This window comes from Anabas testudineus, chromosome 5, assembly GCF_900324465.2.
Source record: "Anabas testudineus chromosome 5, fAnaTes1.2, whole genome shotgun sequence".
In the NCBI taxonomy this organism is placed as follows: Eukaryota; Metazoa; Chordata; class Actinopteri; order Anabantiformes; family Anabantidae; genus Anabas; species Anabas testudineus.
The window spans coordinates 16,634,427-16,654,532 of NC_046614.1; the positions used below are offsets into that span (position 1 = coordinate 16,634,427).

The window sequence follows — 20,106 nt, forward strand, 5'->3', positions numbered from 1 at the left end:
GCCACAGCAGTTATTTACTGTAATTATTCGAACCCATTAAAGGAGCTCGAAACAGTGGAGCTTTTCGTAATAGTAGCTTCAAGACTGAGGTAGATGAAATACATCAGTAAGAATTTCAGACCTGTCCATCAGAGAGCGAACATGAGGAAAATCTCTTTACAAGAAAGACACAGGCGCTCGGTTTCTTCACCAACGCCTTTTGTTTTGTCCACGGCGTGTTGGTACCTGCAGTTTCTCCAGAAGGAGAAGAGTTGAGAAATACTTCTCTCTGCCGTGACCGTTAATTCACCCTGGGATCATTTCTGCAACACCTGGTGTAAATCAACTGCATTCCTAAAGAGACATATCGATACAGTTTCACTATCAGCAATGTTGGTTGCACAGTCCTGCTGTTTTACTGTGGTTTTACAGTGAAGCACAAGGTTCTTAGAGATGGTAAAATAAGTAACCGATGGAAGGAGCACGGGAAAATGAACATGTTGGAACAAACTCCCTCTGTCAGGTAACATAAACGTAAGAGCACTCAGTTATGCATGTACATGAACACCTTATATAAGAGTCTCTAACATTAATTTACCTGAATCTTAAATGTGAGCACAGTTTTAAAAAATTCGAATTACAATTAGGAAACATTTCTGACCTATCATGGTGACGATGACCTGTGTCTATCATCCCTTCCCCTGGCTTTTAAACAGGGTGGGGCCTTAATATCCGTTATCTCACCTCACTGTAATATCCTGTCTCAATTACTTCGAGGTGAATGGCTCACTTGATTGTGCAACAGCGGAGGAAGTCGTTGGAAACATGAAGGAGAGCCACTGTAGAAGGAGCGAAGAGAAGCGAGGACGGCACTGGAGGAATAGACGGGATATTTATAGCTCTGCTCAGCTCACAGTGCTGTCTTTAACAGAGCTTTTTTCCCACCTTCTTGCTTACTGTCTTTGCTGATTCTCTTTCTCTCCCTCTCACTGTCATCTTTCATATCCATGCTGCATGTGACATTAGGACTCTGAGAGGATAGAAAACACAGGGAGGGTTATGTGGGAGCACAGATCCTGGACACACAGGTATCTGCATTTCCTGGAAGAGAAGAGAGACGTTTGTGCTTGTTTGTCTCCGACTTCACTGTCTTTTGTACAGAATTAGAAACCTTGTCTTGCCACAAGAACATGTGTACTTAAAAAACTTTTTTGGGAAATATACCTATTTGCTTTCTAGCTGAGAGTTTAGAATTTCTACACTATACCGTATCACTGTATCATGTCTATACAGAAACCAAGTCTGAATGGACAGTGCAGCTTAGACTATGTGCCAGAGTAAATCTTGACCAGGAGCAGTTGTCAGGCAAACCGCTGAGGACTCCTGGAAATTACTGATCCATTACTTCCAATTATACATTTTTGTATAGATGAGGTGCCAGAGGATTAAATTATAGCAAACTACTGGCTGCAGCTTCAAATTTATGGGTAAGACATGAGATTGATATCAAAGTTCTCCTGTAACTCTAGATACAGAAGTAACTAAATCTATTTTCTAAGCTGTCTCCCATTATGTACCGATTACAAGAATTTGCCATCATGGGCACAGACTATAAACGGTGCTGGATAGTGATCAGGGTGGTTTAGGTGGGCTGTGTTTTTCAAATCTTTTATGGTAAACATAAACCTGTTTCTACTTTGCTGCACACCAAGACAAAGTGGTGTGTGAGACAGGAAGTGGGGGAGTTTCGGTTTAAGCAATCAGATATGTAGCTGTCAGAGACCTTCAAAACCACAGCAAAGTTGCAACGAGACAAAAACCCTGTGAGCGTGTGTGATTGTGGAAGAAGATGAGAGGAAGTGTCATGCAGAGCAAAACCTAAAAAAAAAAAAAAGCTACTGTCATTCAGTTTTTAGACTTATTAGTTGTCATCAAGTTTAAAACTGATAATACAGCACTAATTAGCATTCATAAGCACAATAAACACTTAATAAACACTTTATAACATGCTATATATAACGCATTTTTTACGTTTTAGAGGAACATGGAAATGCTTGTTTTTCACTCTACCCTTTTACTTCTAGTTAAATCATCTTGTGAACCATCAGATTTCATTTGTTGGTACCTCACGCTCCGTTTGAGAACGACTGTCTAAATCAATCCCTCTAACAATAACCCCAACACAAGCTGTGCCATTTACACTGTCGATCAACAGATAACCACCTCCACCCGCAGTTGAACCGGCACTTGAAGTGTGGTTAAAAATAAAAAAAAGAGAAGAAAATAGGTATTAAAGAAAAAAAATATTTCAATATTTATTTGCGGTATAAACATGTCCTGTGTTGTTTCCATATACTGTACAATACATAGGGTCAATCGTAATTCCTTCAGCAGACAGAAAGGTCAAACTGTCCTGGTTAACATGCCCCTTGTTTTCACACACAGACAGATTGCATCTTTTTTTTTTTTTTACAAACTTTTTACAGCACAATACAAAACAGCTATTCAACATGTGTTTGAAGCTGTAACACGATGCAAGATGCATTGTCAAAAAAATCCCTGAAAAATTCCTCACTGAGGTAACATTTTTAAAATCATTCACTTTTTCTTTCGCTTTGTATTCCTGCGCTGCCACCCGTCCTCGGCTCCGCTCTTGCTCATTCGTGTCTTTCTCTCCCGAGCACATTCTTACCAAGATGTAGCTACAAGTTTAAGGACACAGAAACGGCCGTTCCTGTGATCTGGCAAATTTACAAACAGAGAAAAAAGACGCGATTTCTCTTTCATTGTTACAAAGACAGAAAAAAAAACCAAACAAAAACAAAAAAAAAACAAGAAAGCAGCTTGAAATCAACCATGTTGTTTTTAAATAGAAAAGCTCTGTACTGAAATATATTTCAATCCCAGGGTGCAAGTGATGAAGTCCTCAGTGTTTTTCTTATTGTGGGTGGGATATGACTCCAGACACGGGAAGTCCATTCAAACATGGTAGTATTATTTTCATCTCTGATGCTATAATAGGAGAGGAACATTTGCATATAAATTCATAACATATATATACTTAGATATATATTCATATTGAAAGGCCACAGGAATAGCATAGAGCACATTATATCAAAACAAGACAGAAAAAGACCTTGTAATTATCTAAGCCGGGTGGTGTGATCGTCTATTGTGAAACGTAACTGGCATGCTAGACCACAGCTTTGGCTGTGTGAAGCAGTGCGAGTGTGTGTGTGTGTGTGTGTGTGTGTGTGTGAGCGAGGGCCTCTTTCTGGTTGGTATTGGGCTTACTGACCCTACATTTTGAACACCCCGGGTGAAATGTTACTTCAGTCTACAAGCCATAATGGAGCTGGATCTTTTATAACTATATAGAATCGATATAGTAGAAAAGAAGAAGAATTTAAAAATTTCTCTTGGATCTACAAAATACTGCAAAAAAGGTGTTTTGATATATTGCAGAGTAACAAAGAGGACCTTGCGCGACCTGTTACAGTAAAAAGACAGCTCACCATGTTCTGATTCAAATAACACATAACAAATATTTCTTTTTCTTTTTTTCCATGATGCTTTTCTAAAGTGAGATACAAAGAGTATTGAACAGTCAGCATTAGAAACAAGTTAGAAAGATTATATAAGGCCAGTTAAAACCAACCCTTTTTCAGATTCAACTGCTGTCCTTTCTGAAAACCAGTTCTTGGTTTCTGATTTTGACCCTGTCCACATCTCCCCTTGGAAACAGTTCTGTAGTTTGGTCGTGAGCATTGGGCCTCATGCAAAAACCTAAAACACTGGTGACGTTTCCACCAACCGCAAGCGAGTCGAAGACTTATAGTTGGTTGAAAAGTCTCTGATAACACAGTATGTTTGTGTTGTTACAACGGTTTGTTGAATGGGACTTATAATACAATCAAGCAGAAGAAAAGGGACATCATGGAAATGTTCTTGCATAAAGCCCAGTGTGCCCACAGACATAAGAGCTCGCAGTGTTGTTCCACTCATAACTAGAAACTACGACAACCTGGGTGTTGAATTGGAACTCTTTGGAGTTTTTCTGTAATTCACGGCATTGATTCTCCGCGTGTGCTTTTCAATAATACTTTTCAAATCCTATTTATCGTGTCACAAGTGCTACAGATGTGGACAGGGTCTCAGAGAACTCCTTGACCACAAGCTGTGATCTGCTGTGTTGAGCAGCAACAGCAGTAAAAAAACGGTCCTTGACGCTCGGTTACCCAACTTTTAAAGCAACATCCAACCCGTGGTTACGTCTACTGTTAGAGAGCATACTGTAGCACAGCATGCTCAGGTATACAAAATAATATATATCTGTTTACTATTAGCTCTATAATATATACTGTATATATCCATTTGTGTTAAATATATTTTTCTTTTAATATACCCAAGGCTTAAGGGTGAATCAACTCAGACAAAATCTTCTTTGAGGAATGGGTGATCCCTTTACAGAAAAAACTTTCCTTTGTGTTTTCACCAACGCAGTTAAGGGACACAATGCTATTAAAATAGCTAAGTGCAGTTTGTTTCTGAGGCCAGTCTCAGTCCAACACATCACAAACCCAAGATCGGTTTACAATCGGTTTACAGTCGCCTGTCCTAGAGTCCCTTTTTGGCAATTATCTGTAGAAAGAACCTAAGACGGGCCAACACCTCCCTCTTAGACAAAAATAATTATACAATACACGAGTGCTGAAGCACTTCTTTGCTGAGGTTGCTAAGATAAGCTGCCCAGAAATGTTAACACCACCTTAGTATCCCCAACAGCAACGGTAACCTCTATTCAAGTCTCTGCCTCAGACTACAAAAGCCAGAGCTGTTAGAAACCAGTTTGGCAAAACATACTAGTAAGACTGTGTTGTAACAAACTCACTGAGGAAGTTTTGTTTCTAACTGAAATGAAACGGATGTTTAAAATCATCAAAACAGCTGGTGGAAACAACTGGTACTTCTTGTTAGGCAACTGGATGAACAGTCAAATGGGGAAGGAAGCAGGAACTGGGAACTTGCACATTGGCCAAACGAATGTATCTTCACCCGTAAACCACATCCCAACAAACAACTCCTAACCCCATGTCCTAGTCTTACTCTCTGCCTGTCTTAGCCTCTAATCCAGCCCTCGTCCTCATCCTGGTTCCTGCTCCCTCCCCGCTGCACTGGGCGGCTGTCGGACCTCGTCGCAGCCTGGGACTGGCCTGTCCTCTCTCTCTCTCTCTCTCTCTCTCCTCCTCTTCTCTGAATGTCTCTTTATCTGCCTGCTTCCAGCACCGGCTCCAAGTGCCAATAAGTCAATGGCTAAGCCACTGTGCAAACTGCATTAGGTCATTAGGAACTTAAAGAGAAAAATGAAACTCAAAAGAAGAAGAAGACGACTTGAAATATCACAACAACGTTCCCCTTTGTTGGCGTCGCCACACCCATTCCCCTTCTTTAGTTTTACAATCTCTTAAGCCGTTGTCAGATTGGATTACTTTGTTTTTGGACAAAGATAAGATTTCTAAGAGTATATTATTTATAAGGTATAGATTTGTGCGTAAATGCACACAAAAATATACAAAAATGCATATAGACATACTGAATCTGTTAAGGACTGCCCATACATTTTCGGCTATGTACGTTAACATACATACAGTACAAACATACATACTTTATGTGTGTGTGTGTGTGTGTTAAATTCCTTGGTTTTTAAAAACTCTGCATTCAGTAGAGCAAGATTTCCTGTGAGTAATCTATGAGTAAATCCCAGATTCTCCACTTGGCACCAGTCGGCTCAACATGAGAGCTGAGACAGAAAGACAGAGAGGATGTTGTTGCTGTTTGAAAAAAATAAAAAATAAAAAACAAATCGAGCACTCTAGTTTTTCCACGTTCCTATCTTTGTATGAAGCTGTCTGTCCTGTTGTGACCTTTGCTCGGTTTAAGTCAGTTAAGTCTCCTTATCTTCTGTGTGATAAAAGAGATCGGGGCTCTTCCTCCCGTGATTCAATCAATTCTGAGGAGGACGCCAAATGTGAGCCAATCTGTCAGGTCCCCTGTCTCTGTTTCAAAAAAACAAAACAAAAAAAGCCCCTCCCCTTTAACGTGGCAAATATGACCTCCCCTGTCTCTTCAACGCCGTTCTGTGGCCAGGCTCTCAGACGAGGAGCCCCGGGAGGCAAAAACATTCATTAAAACCGGCTGCTCTCCTCCAGTGCAGCCGCTTGTTACCTCGGTAATGACACCACCTCGACGCCTCCCCTCAAAACAGGGACAGTAACTGGTCTAACTCTCATGTGGACTCCAGCGTGTCCAGTTGAAACACGTTGTGATTGGTTGGGGTGGTGAAAAAGAGCTGGTCGTGCGTCGGGGAGGACGAGTGGTTGTCACAGGGGCTGTTGAGGCCCAGTGTCCGCTCAAAGTCCAGGAGCTGGCCCATGAAGTTGAAGTTGGGGGAAATGTTGGACTTTTTCCGCTTGACAAAGTCGTAGGCGTCGTTCAGCGACAGGTTGAGCTTCTGCATCAGGTAGGCCACGGTGACAGTGACAGAGCGGCTGATTCCAGCCAGGCAGTGGACCAGGATGCCGCACTTTTTCGAGCGCGCCTCGTCTAAGGAGGAGGGAGGGGACAAAACAGGACGGGAGTGCAGAGGAGATATTCATTTTTATTAATGAGCCAGAAGAAAAGAGTTATTTTTAGATTTCTACAGACAACACGAGCTTATCATTGTAACGTATTATTAACGATGGTTCAATCATGGTCACATATCAATTTATCAATATTGTTTTTTTATTGTCTTTTGATCAGGAGACCTCTACATGAGCTCAGAGAAACTCACATTATAATTTAATAAAAATGTGAGTGAAAACTAACTAACTAACTATATTAGCAAACTGACTAATATAAACATTTATAGTCAATTTACGTCCTTTTTTAAACCAGAAATGACTAATAGTAGATCTTTCTGTCCACTACTGTATTTTCCACCCTGACTGACCTTTCTCAATGACAGCAAGAACTCATGTTTCATTCTGCTTCCTGGCTCTCAGTCCACAGAAAAACCCAAACAACATCTTACATTATTAACAGACTACATCCAACCACCTTCTATCAGTTTCGAGCCTTTGCACTCGCATCACTAGAGGCCATTAGAGCGAGAGTGAAGTGCTTCTTTCCTTTCTTTTCTCTCTCTCTCCCTTTCATCCTCTCCTTTATCTGCCGCTGCCTCTCCTCACTCTCTCTGCCGGCACCTCTTGTTGTAGGATTGGGGTCAGTTGGCTCACAAGCTCAGGCTGCCAAGCGGATGCCAAATTAAATTTATATGTGATGTGTGCTCACTTTCCACAATAAAAAGGCTCCTCATCAGGAGATTCAAGCCCAACTATACAAGGCCCAGAAGTCAAGTAGGTAGCCAGTAGTTGCTCTACATGAATCTGATCTGCGGACTGTGCAGCATTACATCAGGTTACTTGTGCTTCAAACACATAATAAGTCACAAAGCTTCGATTTGACAGACAGTTAAAATGCCTGAAAGTATCAAATATCTTTCTCTCTACGTTCTTGAACAAATTAATAACATGCTCCAACAATCACGGAAGATATTTAAGGAATCTACGGTTCGCAGATTTACGCCTGGGTCTCCTTTTTCGGTCGGAGCTTCTCTCCTTCACCCATAATTACCCTGCAGTTACCAAAAAGATCTGATGTAATCCCTGCACTTTAAAGCCAGCCAGACAACTCCATTTAACATCAGCATGACCCAAATCTGCCACGACCTCTGGCTCTGGCATATGTCACACTTCCTCCCACCTACGCAGACACATTACTCTGTAAAAAAAATGTCAGGGGTCTGTACGATCTGAGACAAGCAAAAATGCTTTGACGCTGACTCATCACAGAGGGAATTTACTCATTCTCTGGGAGTTCAGTCACAAGGAATGACGGGAAAAACTGAAAATGGTTTGAGGAGATGCAGAAAACTGCCAGGGGTGAAATCCGTGTGGCTTCACTGTGACATAAATCTCAACGAATCCATGTCTGTGGTTTATTCATGACTTTGCTTTTCTGTGATTTTAAATTTGTATTTTATGAGTAACAGTAAAACACATGAAGCTGACTGTGTGTGTGTGTGTGTGTGTGTGTGTGTGTGTGTGTGTGTGTGTGTGTGTGTGTGTATGTGTGTGTGTATGTGTGTGTGTGTGTGGCTAAATCTAAAACCATTTTCACAAAACTGGTTAATGATTGACATCTTGAATAAATACGGGCAAAGTGAAGAACGGATGGGAAATATAACATAACATAGTGACGGCTGATTGTTTGACACTTTTAAACAGAAATTCAGTGAATTCGAATATTCGCCGAGTTTCTTTGTTGATGTTTTTTCCACATTTCAATCTAGATCATATCATAAATCTTGATCATATCATGACAACATAATTAGCAAGAGAATAATAATCATTACTGGTGTCCCTGAAGATTTTTCTGATATTAAACAACTCAACCAGCGACCACACACTACCCAGGCTAACCTGTGCTAATGTTGTAGACCTGTGCATGTGTCTTCTTTGTGAGAGCACAATAATTAAACAAAGGGGGAAAATGTTATAGCTACAGTCTTTATCTGCTCTAAATACACTGGCTACCATACATAATATTAGTATCTGAACTTTGCTGAATGTCTTTACACAGTCGATCAGACAAAATAAACAACTCTGGAACTCACATCAGACTCTGGAATATTCAAATTTGTATTTTCTTTAAGATGCAATGATCTAACAAAGCAGAAAATTATACCAGACTAATTCATAATCACCCTCCATCGACTCACCAATGAATGAAATGGCCTCGGGGAAAAACTGTGAGAGGTTCTGGCTCCAGTGATCAGAGATGGGGATCTGCTTGTACTTGAAGTCCCCTTCGTGTTCGAACATGTTGGGCAGGTTGGGCGTCACGTTGAGGATGTACTTGATATTGTACTTGCTGAGCACGTCCAGGTTGGTGGAGTCTTTGGCACAGCCCAGGTAAAGGTATGGCAAGATCTGAACGGGGAACGCTGGCTGGTTGTTTGGTAGCGGGCTGCCCTCGGACTCTGTGGCGCTGCCAGGCTCTCGGTCAGATTCTCCATCCGAGCAGTCGGAGCTGATTCGGAGTCCTCCAAGGCCGAGGACGGAGGCTGGTGGGGAGCTGCTGGGACAGGAGCAGTCCAAGTTGGTCTCGCAGTGCTCGGGGTACTCTGACTGGAACTTGCTGAAGCCCCCTGGAGGACAAGAGAAAGAAGAGAAGAGGGCCAATGTTAGGACAAAGTCAGGCAAATGAGCTCCACTTCAAATAAAGAGAAATCATTTACACTTTATTCCTATAAAAACTATAATTAAGAGAAGAGAATAATGAAATCATGTATATTTATTTATGTTTATTCACATTGGAGTCAACTCACACTATATTAATACTAATAATAATAATCACAGGCCCTGCTTTTGGTGAATTTACCTACACTGAATTACTCTATATTGTTGAGGTTTTGTACATCACATCATGACCTGACACATAACGTGAGAATAACGTGGTCTCTGCGTCATTAGAAATAAGCAAACAGGCTGGACAGATGTGCTCCATTGAGAAAAGCTGAGCCCTGGGGAGGATCAGCAGCAGCGGAGCCGGACACACAGCTCTGCTCTGCTCGGTGGACTTTTTGTGAATGGCAGCGAAACATTTCTCACCATCGTGTTGAAACCAAACGCACTCCCGTCTCCTCCGTGCACCCTGTTTACTTTAAAGTGCGGTTCTTTAACGGGGGCATCGCGTCTTTTTGTTAAAGCTGGAGGTGGATTCACTGTGCGTCCTCGTCTCCTCGTTTCATTCATGAAAAAAGAAAAGCTGTCTGTCTTTTCCTGGAGGAACACAACATGGCGGGGCCATTCCTGCAGCATTTAATTGAAAACACATTTGACCCCCGAGCTTCAACACACAGCTCACTGCTGCACTTTTCTTTGGACGAGCCTTTAATTTAGGCGATTTATTCTAATGAGAATAAAAATAAAGACGTCGGCTGCTCATCAAAGTTCACCATGACTTCAGGGGGACAGTGAGGCTGATTCACTGTTATTACAGCTGTGACAGCAACTTCATGTTAAAGTCAAACAGCCTCATTTTAGTCTGGAAGTGCGCACAGACTGTGCACATCTTAACACCATTATGACCTAATGAAGCTGTCACACTGTAGAAGAGGGATATTTCTATTAAACAGACTTTCAGTGCAGCCATTCATTTGATCCTGAACTACTATGTTGTGGCTCTGACTGTGTGGTGACAGTAAATCCATCGTGCGCACAGCCCAAGTGCGTCGTGAGTCACTAAGTTGGACATGAGCCTGTCCAAGTCGCGTTAAAAAAAATAAAAATAAACAAATAAAGCTCTTACCCTCCAGGTAGAAAGCCTTGCACCCGTCGTCCCGCAGCTTCTGCAGGAGCAGCCCCAGCACGGAGCTCCCCAGCCCGGACTCCTGTCGCTCCGACGCCGCCTCGTCGTACAGAACCACCACGTCCGTCTTACACCGCTTGACGAATTTCTCCTTGTCCTCGTTGTTGGGGATGATGGAGCGGATCGGGAGGTTGCCCTTCTTCAGCCTCCGCAGCATGAGCCCCGGGATGGCCAGGTTGATGGCCGACTCGATGTGCGAGGACTCGTACAGCTCATGGGGTCTGCAGTCCAGCAGCAGCAGGGAGCCGAGCCCGGACTCCAGCTCCTCCTGCAGCCACTCCACGCTCTTACTCGACATCATCATCATAGTCACGATCACGGAGCCTCTCCACAGATGATTAATTTTCATGAGGAAAACGTTAATCCGCCTGTCCCCTGCTGTGACACGAAAAACAACACGACAGCACCGGGCAGACGAGGACAAATCACGGCGCTAAACTTCCCTTCCCGCGGCCACCGCCGCCTCCGCCGCCGCCGCTGCTGCTGCTGCTCCTGCTCCTGCTGCTGCTGCTGCTGCGGGCGCGCACACACACACGCACCCAACACACACTTGCACACGCATCCAACACGCACGCACCGATTCCCCTCTGGTCGGAGCAGGAAACTTGAACATGCAGAGGTGTCTTTGCCTCCTTCCTTCAGTCCGATAGAAGAAGTGGAGCTTTCATTCCAGTCCATCGACGTCCATATGTCAGTCCAGGTCCGGTTCCGAGGCGCGCACGGATCAGCGAATCGGCCCAAAGACGCGTCGTCAGTGTGTCCGGAGGAGAGCTTGGGATGAGCCGCTGTCGCTAAAGCCCATGATTCTTGTTCCTATTTGACGTGCTGGCCCGTGGAGCGCCTCTGGTTTGTCATTTCCACTGGATGCGTTAAAGAGGCTCTGCGGGCTTGTCACTGAGAGGAGGGAGGAGCGGACACAGTTAAAGGCACAGAGCTGTTAGAGAGTCACAGCAGCGTCCATTCATGATAGTTACTGTGAACAACCGCTCTGAGTTAGGATGGCAGCAAAATAAAACTCCAAGCGCTTTTATTTTCTTACTGTTTGGAGCTAAATATAAACATGAGGAACTTGTGACATGTTTTCTTATGAATTAAACTATTCTACCTAAGTAGCACAATATTTATATTATTGATTCAATTCATTTACAGGAATTTGTAACTATTTTGATCATTTTTAAAGAAATGTTCATGCAAAATGTGTTTTTTTAAATATTATATTAATAAGAAATTAGGTATATATTATAGTAAGTATTCTGAGATCATTTCTTTTGAATGCTTTGTGAAAGTGTCTCTTCTGAAATATTATAAAACTATGAATGAAATCTGTTAATTGAAGAAATAATGAGAATCCAAATATTTTGTCCATCACCACCTTCTATGTTCATGGTAGTGGACGAACTTAAGCCTCCTATTTATTATATTATTTATAGTGATAAAAGATATATTTTTTATATTTCTTTAATCACTGTTGTTATAAAAATCTTTTTAAAAATATATTTTCTTTAGCATTACACATTTCTTGAAATCTTGCAGACAAATAACAGGAACAGTGAGTGCAGGAACACCACAGACCACAATCGACAGATTAGGCTGCTGCAGTCAATGATGGAAGTGCATCAGCTCAGATTTCTGAATGGTGACTGGGGTGTTTCCATATTTGACCAGTTTGTTCGTGACAAAAGCCACAGAGTCCTTCTTTTCTGAATTGACAAACGACAAATGATACACTCCTAACTAAAACTTGTATTATGCAACAATCAAGTGTCGACACTGTAGATTATTCACTAGTGCTTCTGCAGAGAACGTGTAAATTCCTGAGTTACATTTTCTCCCATTTGTTCCAGTTTCCAATAAGAGCTGATCTACCTCACTGGATGTTTTAAACAGTTCTAGTTGTTATATAGGTTTATAGAAACCTGGGCTAGAAACTAAAATATTTAAAGGCAAAATGCAGTTTAAGTCCCTGGCAGTTGCAAAAATGAGCCAAAAGGGATTCTTACTAGTTGTTCACATATAGAGATTCAAAACGCTGGCTTTCAGTGACAGTTGCTGCTCACTGTGAATAAAACCTGGATTTGCAGCTCTGCAAATTCAGCTACACTACAGGGAAAGTTGAGAAAGGCTCAACAATATACGTATATTCTCTGACAAAGTAGGAGCGACAGCCAAGTGAGAGACAATCAGGATCACCTTGATTCAACACTATAAAGAAGTATAGACTATCACTAACCCACTGCACTACTCTTCTACAGTGGGTCTAAACTACTGTATGCATTAAGATATAAAAACTAGGAATGATTCAGAATGATGTTTTTATTTTTAATCATTATATGTGACTGACGTACTGTATGTTTGATACCACAGTAGCATCACAAAGTTCAGGGTCCGTTACGCCACCCTGCTGTTCGTAGCTGGCAGTGCAGCTGCAGCTATCGATTATATTTCTTCAAAATTGATTAGATTCATTGAGTAAATGTTTATGGAGCAGTGTGGTGGAGGAGTGGTTAGTGTTGTCTCTGGCTTGAATCCAGGACAGTAATTTTCCTCCCACAGTCTAAAGACATGCAGTTAGAGTTGATTGGTGGCTCAAAGATACCTCCTGGTGTGAATGTGAGTGTGAATAGTCTCTGACAGGCTAATAGTGACCTGTCGGAGAGGTGCGCAGGTGTCAGTGAGACCGGTGACAGCTGGGATGTGCTCGAGCAGCCCTACTGCCCTTAACAGGATAGGAAGTTTAGATAATACAGCAGATTGAATACACATTTAGATTATGTAAAGAAATAAATAATAAAAATGTGCCTGTCCAGAGCTTGTGATGATGTTTTTACAACAGTACTAGAAGAAAAGCAAAGTGAGGTTTGGTATGACTTACTTACGTCATTATTTATTTTATTCACAACTAGTGAAAAGAGATTTTGTTATATCAATTATAAAAATACTAATTAAAGCTGGGTGTCATGTTACGTAGGATTTTTTTCTTTTAATTACCTATTTGTGGCTTCTCAGTGGTGCTGGTGATGAACTACACCATCCATTAGTGGGTCATCACTACATTTCACCATGAATGACCTAATAAGGCATCAGCAGGTTGTGACAGAGGCAGAGAGAGGAAAAAGAGGAGCATTTGATTTCCTCACAGCTGCAGAGAAGAGGAGTGGGGGATGCACCAGCTGCAGACAATGGCTCTTTATCCCCCCCACTGACTTACGCACAAACACACACTCACTAACAAAACACAGACACAGACATATATGTGTAGACATTAGTACACAAACAGACACACACACACTAACTTTAGGGCTCTTGTGTTTCCACTCCCTTCATGGACAACAACAGGCTCTCTGAAAGAGTGCGTAGCCAGGGAACATCTGTGTCAGACACAAAATCACTTTTGGGGTATGTCAGATTGGGTAATGACTGCACCGTGGCCCTTCAGTGTAAATTAAGCGTTAAATTAAACCTATGAGGGAATTTTTGATGCACAGACCAACAACACACTACAGTGGTTAACTAATACTTCAACACGATACAGAGGAATCTCACAGCTTGAGATCGAAGACACATTACAACCTCAACCCAAGAAGAGCAACTAAATGTGCAACAGGACACGTTGTGATGGAGAATAATTCTGTTAAACGTGAAGGTGCTGGATAACCGACCAGACAACGTGATAATAGACAACAAACAAACGCGGAAGTAGTGGTGATAGACCTAGAAGTTCCAAGTAACATCACGATCAGGGAGGAGGAGTATGAGAAGCTGGAGAAGTACCAGTGCCTGAAAGTGATGTGGACCGTGAAGGTCAAAGCAGTTCCAGTCCTGGTAGGAGCACTCAAGGCCGTGACCTCCAAGTTAAAGAGTGGCTCCAACAGATCCCAACAGAACTCTCTGTCCATTAGGTACAGCGATGATACCGTTTAGCCCACTACACGTGCACATTAGCGTTCCACCCACCCTGACCACTTAAACTGGGGGATGTACTGTACTGTACTGTATTTGCTGTTAGCGTTGCAGGTGCACATGCAACAAATCCCCCCCGGTCACGGATGGATTCAGGGAGCTGGATATTGAGATACTCAGCCCCAGTGGTCAACCACAATAATGCAATAGAAGCTGAGGCGCAAGAACCTTAAACATTCATGACTAAGTAATGGAACAATATGACTAACCAAAGCCCTTTGGCATTATTTAGTTTAACACTTAAGAACTTCCATCATTTTGTGTGTGTGTGTTTAGTCTGATCAGATTTATTTGACAGTGACCTGGCAACACAGATTTAGGTGTATACATGAATCACCTGGCTTCAATCTGTAATTCTGGCAAGCACAGAGCCTTTCTGATCATCCATGTACACACTTCCTGTTTCTGTCTGTGTCAACATTGTCAACTTTTTAGAAAAACTGCCCTCATCCGAGCCCACAGGTCGAAATCAGTTACAGTTCTCGTATTTAAATCAAATACAAAGAACGGTCACACAAAGAAATTTGACTCTGCATCAGAATCTCCTGAAGCAGAAAAGGTAATGAGTGAAAAGTTAATCTCTCTGAAATGAAGTTAAACTATTCCTTGATGAAAATAACAACTCCTTTAACAGATGGAAGAGTCTTTGATCCCATCTTATAGCAGAAATGTGCACAGTGACATAATGACGTGGTTCTGCTAGACCCCCCTCCCTTATGTAATGTGCAATATGTGGACATAAAGAGCATTTTTAAAACAGAGTATAAGGTTAATCTGACCGTCGTGGACTCATCTGGGCTTTCTTACCCATTAACAGCATTCTACTGATCATTTCTGAACCTGCTCTTTTCCCTGGAAAATCACCCTGGGCTGCATCCAGTATTTAGGAAAAGTCTCCATTCATCATAAATGGAACAGCTCCAAAACCCCCTTTTTTTTTTTTAACAGATTAAAATGTTCTCGATTCAGGTTTCTGCAGATTTAAACTTCACGTTCACATAACTGAAGTGTACTTTTTCAGTGAAACAGTTGTAGCTCACATCCATTAGGATTAGACAGGATTTGTAGTTAATAGCCGTGCTAATATAATTTTAATAATTAAAACACTTTGATCTCTTGCTCTGTCTGTTATTTTCCAAATAGGTTCACTACAGCATAATCGCAATGTTAATTCTTCCCTTCTCTTTCTGGAGAAAACTAGGAAAATAGAAACTTGGCACTGGCCTCTGTTCCTGTCTCTTTGTTTCTGTCTGAGGTCTCTTTAAGGCAGACTGTAGATTAAACCCACTCACCTCAGTGATGGAGTGAGGTGGCCACCACTCTCCCACACTAACACTGGCATTTCCTCTGCTGTTTCCTTTGCCCCCAAACATGCAGGTCGGCAGCACACTGGTATAAGCTGGTCTGGGAAATGCATCAAGTAATTCTGTTAACTTGCTCTGTGCGCTATTGAAACACTGGACATGTGCAGACACAGTTATTGATCACTGGTAGAACTATAACTAAAATTGAGGAATGCAAATGGAAAATTCTGTTCTTCTTAATCTCCAGGGTGGTCAGGCTATTTTGGACAGTATTAAATGCAAAATTACTGCATAACATTAAAGTCTAACTGCTGAATATATAACAGATCAGAACCACAAAATGTTGGACTGATGCTTGATCTTGGACAAATGTAATGAGATATGTGAGTGCAGCCTAAAACGTTTTGAGTTTGATTGTCGTGGGAACTGATAAAACACTCCGTGTTCACACGAGTAAAAATAAAGGCAGTGTTAATGTTGATTTCTTCCGTGGAAGTGTGAGCACTTGGCTGCTATGAATTTTTCAAGAATCACAGAGCTAATTCAAGTGTGGCTGAGTGTGTCGTTACGTGTTTCGTGTGTCTGTTGTGGAGCGGTGAACACGTGCTCACACTGTGGACCCTGAGTCACAGAGACGTCTCGGATCGAATTCATTATTCTTATTATTATAAAACAAAACTCGTAAGATGGAAAGAGATAGAGGAACTGACATGACACAGAGAAACGAGAGCGAGAGGTAGAAAACAGTCCTCAGAGACCAGAGACAAGATAATGGTGAATGGATTTAAAGAGCAGCAGTCTGAATGAAGAGAATATATATGTACATGAATAACTTTGATTCATATTAAGGCACTAAATAAGCATAATAAGGATTAATAAAATGTTGTTTCTGTTATAATCTATAATGTATTTCACACAAGGACATTCTCTCTGATTGACAGTTGTTTTCTGTGTATTTGTACATACTTCTAATTGACTGAATTCTTTATAGTATATGCATTTGTTTTTAAAATACTGTGCTTTGGTAGGAATACAATTCCTGTCTTGGTTATGTTCGTTGGTGTGTTTTGTCCAATTTGGTTAAATCTTTTAGTCAGTTCTCTTTGTTCCTTACTGAAGTCATCTGTTACATGAATTTCGTGCCATTTTTTAGAGACATTCGTGGTTTTTATAGGATGAAGTGAGATAAAGTATTCTAAGTACTTCTCTCTCTAGCCCTTTTTTATTTGTTACTAAACTATTGGTTGTTCATTCCATGTATACAACTAAAATATCGCCTAATAATGCAAAAACAAAAAAGTTAGCTCCGTATTTAGACAATATTCTGCCCAACGACAGTCAGCTTCCTGCTCCACCATCTGGTGTGCAACAACTGTTAACGTGTTTGATTTACAACATGGTCTTAAAACAAGATGAGCACTGCAAACGTGTTCTGAGAGACCAAGACGAAGTCAGAATTTAGATCGAAGAGTCTGTTATTTGAGTTGTATGAGTCAGTATGAGATGAGAGTTTGAATCTACACCTCTTTGAATATTTCTACACCAGGTAACTTTGTTTCTATGCTCCAAATCTTGATGTGGTGATGTGCTGCCGATGCACTGTTGTGACCCAGACTGAAGATATTGACTTCTAAAGGTTTTTGAGTGAGGCTCGTATTTTTTAACCAATCAGAGAACAGTTACAGTTAGATCAGTAGGATTGGTACGTTTGGAGCTTTTACATTCATTTAATTTCATTATAACGACATGGAGCAGTGTAGCAGACTGTAGCAGAGCAGAGCGGTGATTTCAAGTCTCATTTTATTCCTGGATTAATTTGCATATTGTAGCTTTAAGTAGGGCTCAAGGTGCTTTCTGCCATAGAAAGAAAGTTAAAAAGCTTAAGTCAATGGTGCATTAAAGAGTTAACAGTAGAAATCCACCCTTAACTGAGTCACCCAACCTGTCCTCAAAATCACTCTGCTGATCTCTACATTTGGAACAGCTCCAGAAAACACATTTGACTGATTTTGTTTCCAGTTTGAGTGAGTATTTAATAAATCACTGAATCAACACGACAAAAGCAACATTAATTCTGTTTGAGTTTTTATTTGAATGTTTAAATCTTTCCTGAACCACCTGTAATCTTCAGCCCGCCTACTGTATCTAATCAACCTGCCGAGCAAACATACAGTTTCTACGTAGGCAAGATTGTAAAGGCAGAGTTAAGTCGTCGTGTGTTAACTCAGCCTTCACACACACCTTCAGCTTCACCCCATGTCCCTACGAGAGCTGAGAGGCAGGGACATAAAGTCAGATAGTCAAAAGTGCTCAAATAAGTCTCTTAATTCTGTGTAGTATCTCCTACAGAGTTTTACTTTCTCCTTTCTCACCAGCAGCATCACAGCACACCAACACAACATCAGTCCAGCCATTTTAAGTCTATATAAATAACCTCTTAACCACAAATGTTTAGGTATATAATCACGTGTCCACGTAAAGAAATGAGTAGTGAATCCGGTCGGACGTCGTATTTACTTATTGCACAATTATGAAACAAGCTGAACATATACACTTACTTTATAAAGGTCACAAAACATTATTTAAAGTCCTGACGTGATCGGACCTAATTAAGTAAATAACTTATTTTCACAAACAATCAGATAATTTTCTTGATTTATCTGCAACAGTCGATGAACTGAAACAAACACTTTAACTGGACCATGTAGTAACACGGCTAACACACCTTCAACTGTGGCTACTTTACTTCATTATTTACATTGTCATAAAGGTATCTGATAGCATATTTACACTTCACTATATGAGGCTGGTCGTGTCCTGTGTCACCGTTTGTCCTCTGTGCTAATGACAGAAATCTCCAGACTAGTGACCTAAAAAGAAAAACCCAGTGACACAAGTGACATTAGTCATAAATACTGTGGTTTCACTGGTGAAACCATTACTGATCATTTTATTTTCAGATGGTCAGTTTTTCTTTTGGTTTTGTTACGGCTTCCTCGTCATTCATTTAGACATCATAATCTGACCTTCCACATTAGTAACATTATTATAAGTGAATATGTTCTTACGCTGCAGGCTTTTTAGTAGGAAAGTCCCTCTTTTTGTTTCTGAACTTCATTTGTTTCTGAACTTCATTTGCACCTCAACAGGGAATTACTGTCCAGGGAAACACAAAGAGGGAATTTCATACTGAAAAAACTGCTGAAGCCTCACATTAGCTTAAGACACATATTTTATTACACGACTGTGGATTTTGGCCGTTAGGGCTTTAGGCAAAGATCAATTCATGGCCTGTATGAACAGGAGGAATGATTACAGCATGAAAAACGTCTTTTAGTGTTCATTTGGGCACCTGACTGTTGTTTTAAGGCAAAACTGAAAAACGGTGAATTCATCCTTTAAGCTGTGGGTGTGTGTGAGTGTTCAACTTTTACAGAGCCAGGTGAGGTGAGACTTTGGGAGTGGGGCAGGTGTTCTCAAGTAATTAGCAGGTTTGTTTTATGGGTTGGTCCGTCGTATAGTAGGTCATCAGTTTTAAACTCTGCACACATTTACACAGCTCGAAGCGTGTGTGAGCCGGTTTTATTTGTGTTACCTGAGCAAAGTCATAGCAGGTCATGAGTGATTTAGAGCTGACCTCGAAGAATTTCATGTTGTACTGAACAAATTTGTTTCTCAGAGCTGAAGCGGTACTAACCATATCAACTAACCATATCATCATTTCAAATTATAGATGTGTATAGAATAAAATTCTTTGTAGAGAAGCAGGTGTGAACACAGTTCCATTTAGAAATAGCCTGTTGATAAGAGGGGAGCAGAAATTGTGTTTCAGATGAACTGCAACTCCTTTTCAGATTGCCATAACAAGCTAGTTGGTGAACAAGATTAAAAACCTTTTCTGTTGTATCGCATTACAACAGAAGAAAAAAAAATTAAACCTCGCTCCATCCACCCATCTACTCCCATTGGGACCGGATGAAAAAAAAAAGTTTTTGAAGCAGAAGCTGAGGCGTGGGTGGGAGGAGCACAGTGCCAAACTTCAGCCACGGTCGACAGGCACGGCTCAGTCTCCAAGGGGGAAAGAGTAGGAGGTGATGAGGGGCAGAGAAAGGGGGAGACGAGGGGTGAAGGAAGTGAAGTACAGGGCAAAAGCAAGCAGTCTGAGATTTTAACATGTTTTTAACTGTTGAATAGACTTTTTTCTAAACTAGTACTGTTTCATGTTACTGTGACTTCACAAACCAACATACATGGTCATGGCTTTCTTGACCTTTTCGTATCCACTCATCATTAAATGGTGATGAGTGGTTAAGCTGTGAGGATGTGCATGCATGTTTACATGTACCTGGAAATATATTGCAACTTGACTCACTGTAAACACTTGTACACA

General features: G+C 41.2%; 1 protein-coding gene across 1 annotated transcript; it reads right to left on the bottom strand.

Moving 5' to 3' along the window:
* Nucleotides 1–2,281: 2,281 nt before the first annotated feature.
* On the bottom strand, nucleotides 2,282–11,340 carry dusp7 (dual specificity phosphatase 7). The gene is made up of 3 exons (XM_026348125.1): nucleotides 10,393–11,340; nucleotides 8,801–9,229; nucleotides 2,282–6,582 (listed from the first exon to the last, which is right to left on the bottom strand). The coding sequence occupies exons 1-3, from the start codon at nucleotides 10,799–10,801 to the stop codon at nucleotides 6,266–6,268; spliced, it is 1,155 nt and encodes a 384-aa protein (XP_026203910.1). The 5' UTR covers nucleotides 10,802–11,340; the 3' UTR covers nucleotides 2,282–6,265.
* Nucleotides 11,341–20,106: the final 8,766 nt, after the last annotated feature.

Excerpts from the sequence above, each read along its gene's own strand:
- dusp7 (XM_026348125.1), bottom strand. The coding sequence starts at position 10,801 with ATGAAAATTAATCATCTGTGGAGAGGCTCCGTGATCGTGACTATGATG. Across the intron at positions 9,230-10,392 it reads CAAGGCTTTCTACCTGGAGG|GGGGCTTCAGCAAGTTCCAG; the intron begins GTAAGAGCTTTA and ends CTTGTCCTCCAG. Across the intron at positions 6,583-8,800 it reads CGAGGCCATTTCATTCATTG|ACGAGGCGCGCTCGAAAAAG; the intron begins GTGAGTCGATGG and ends CCTCCTCCTTAG.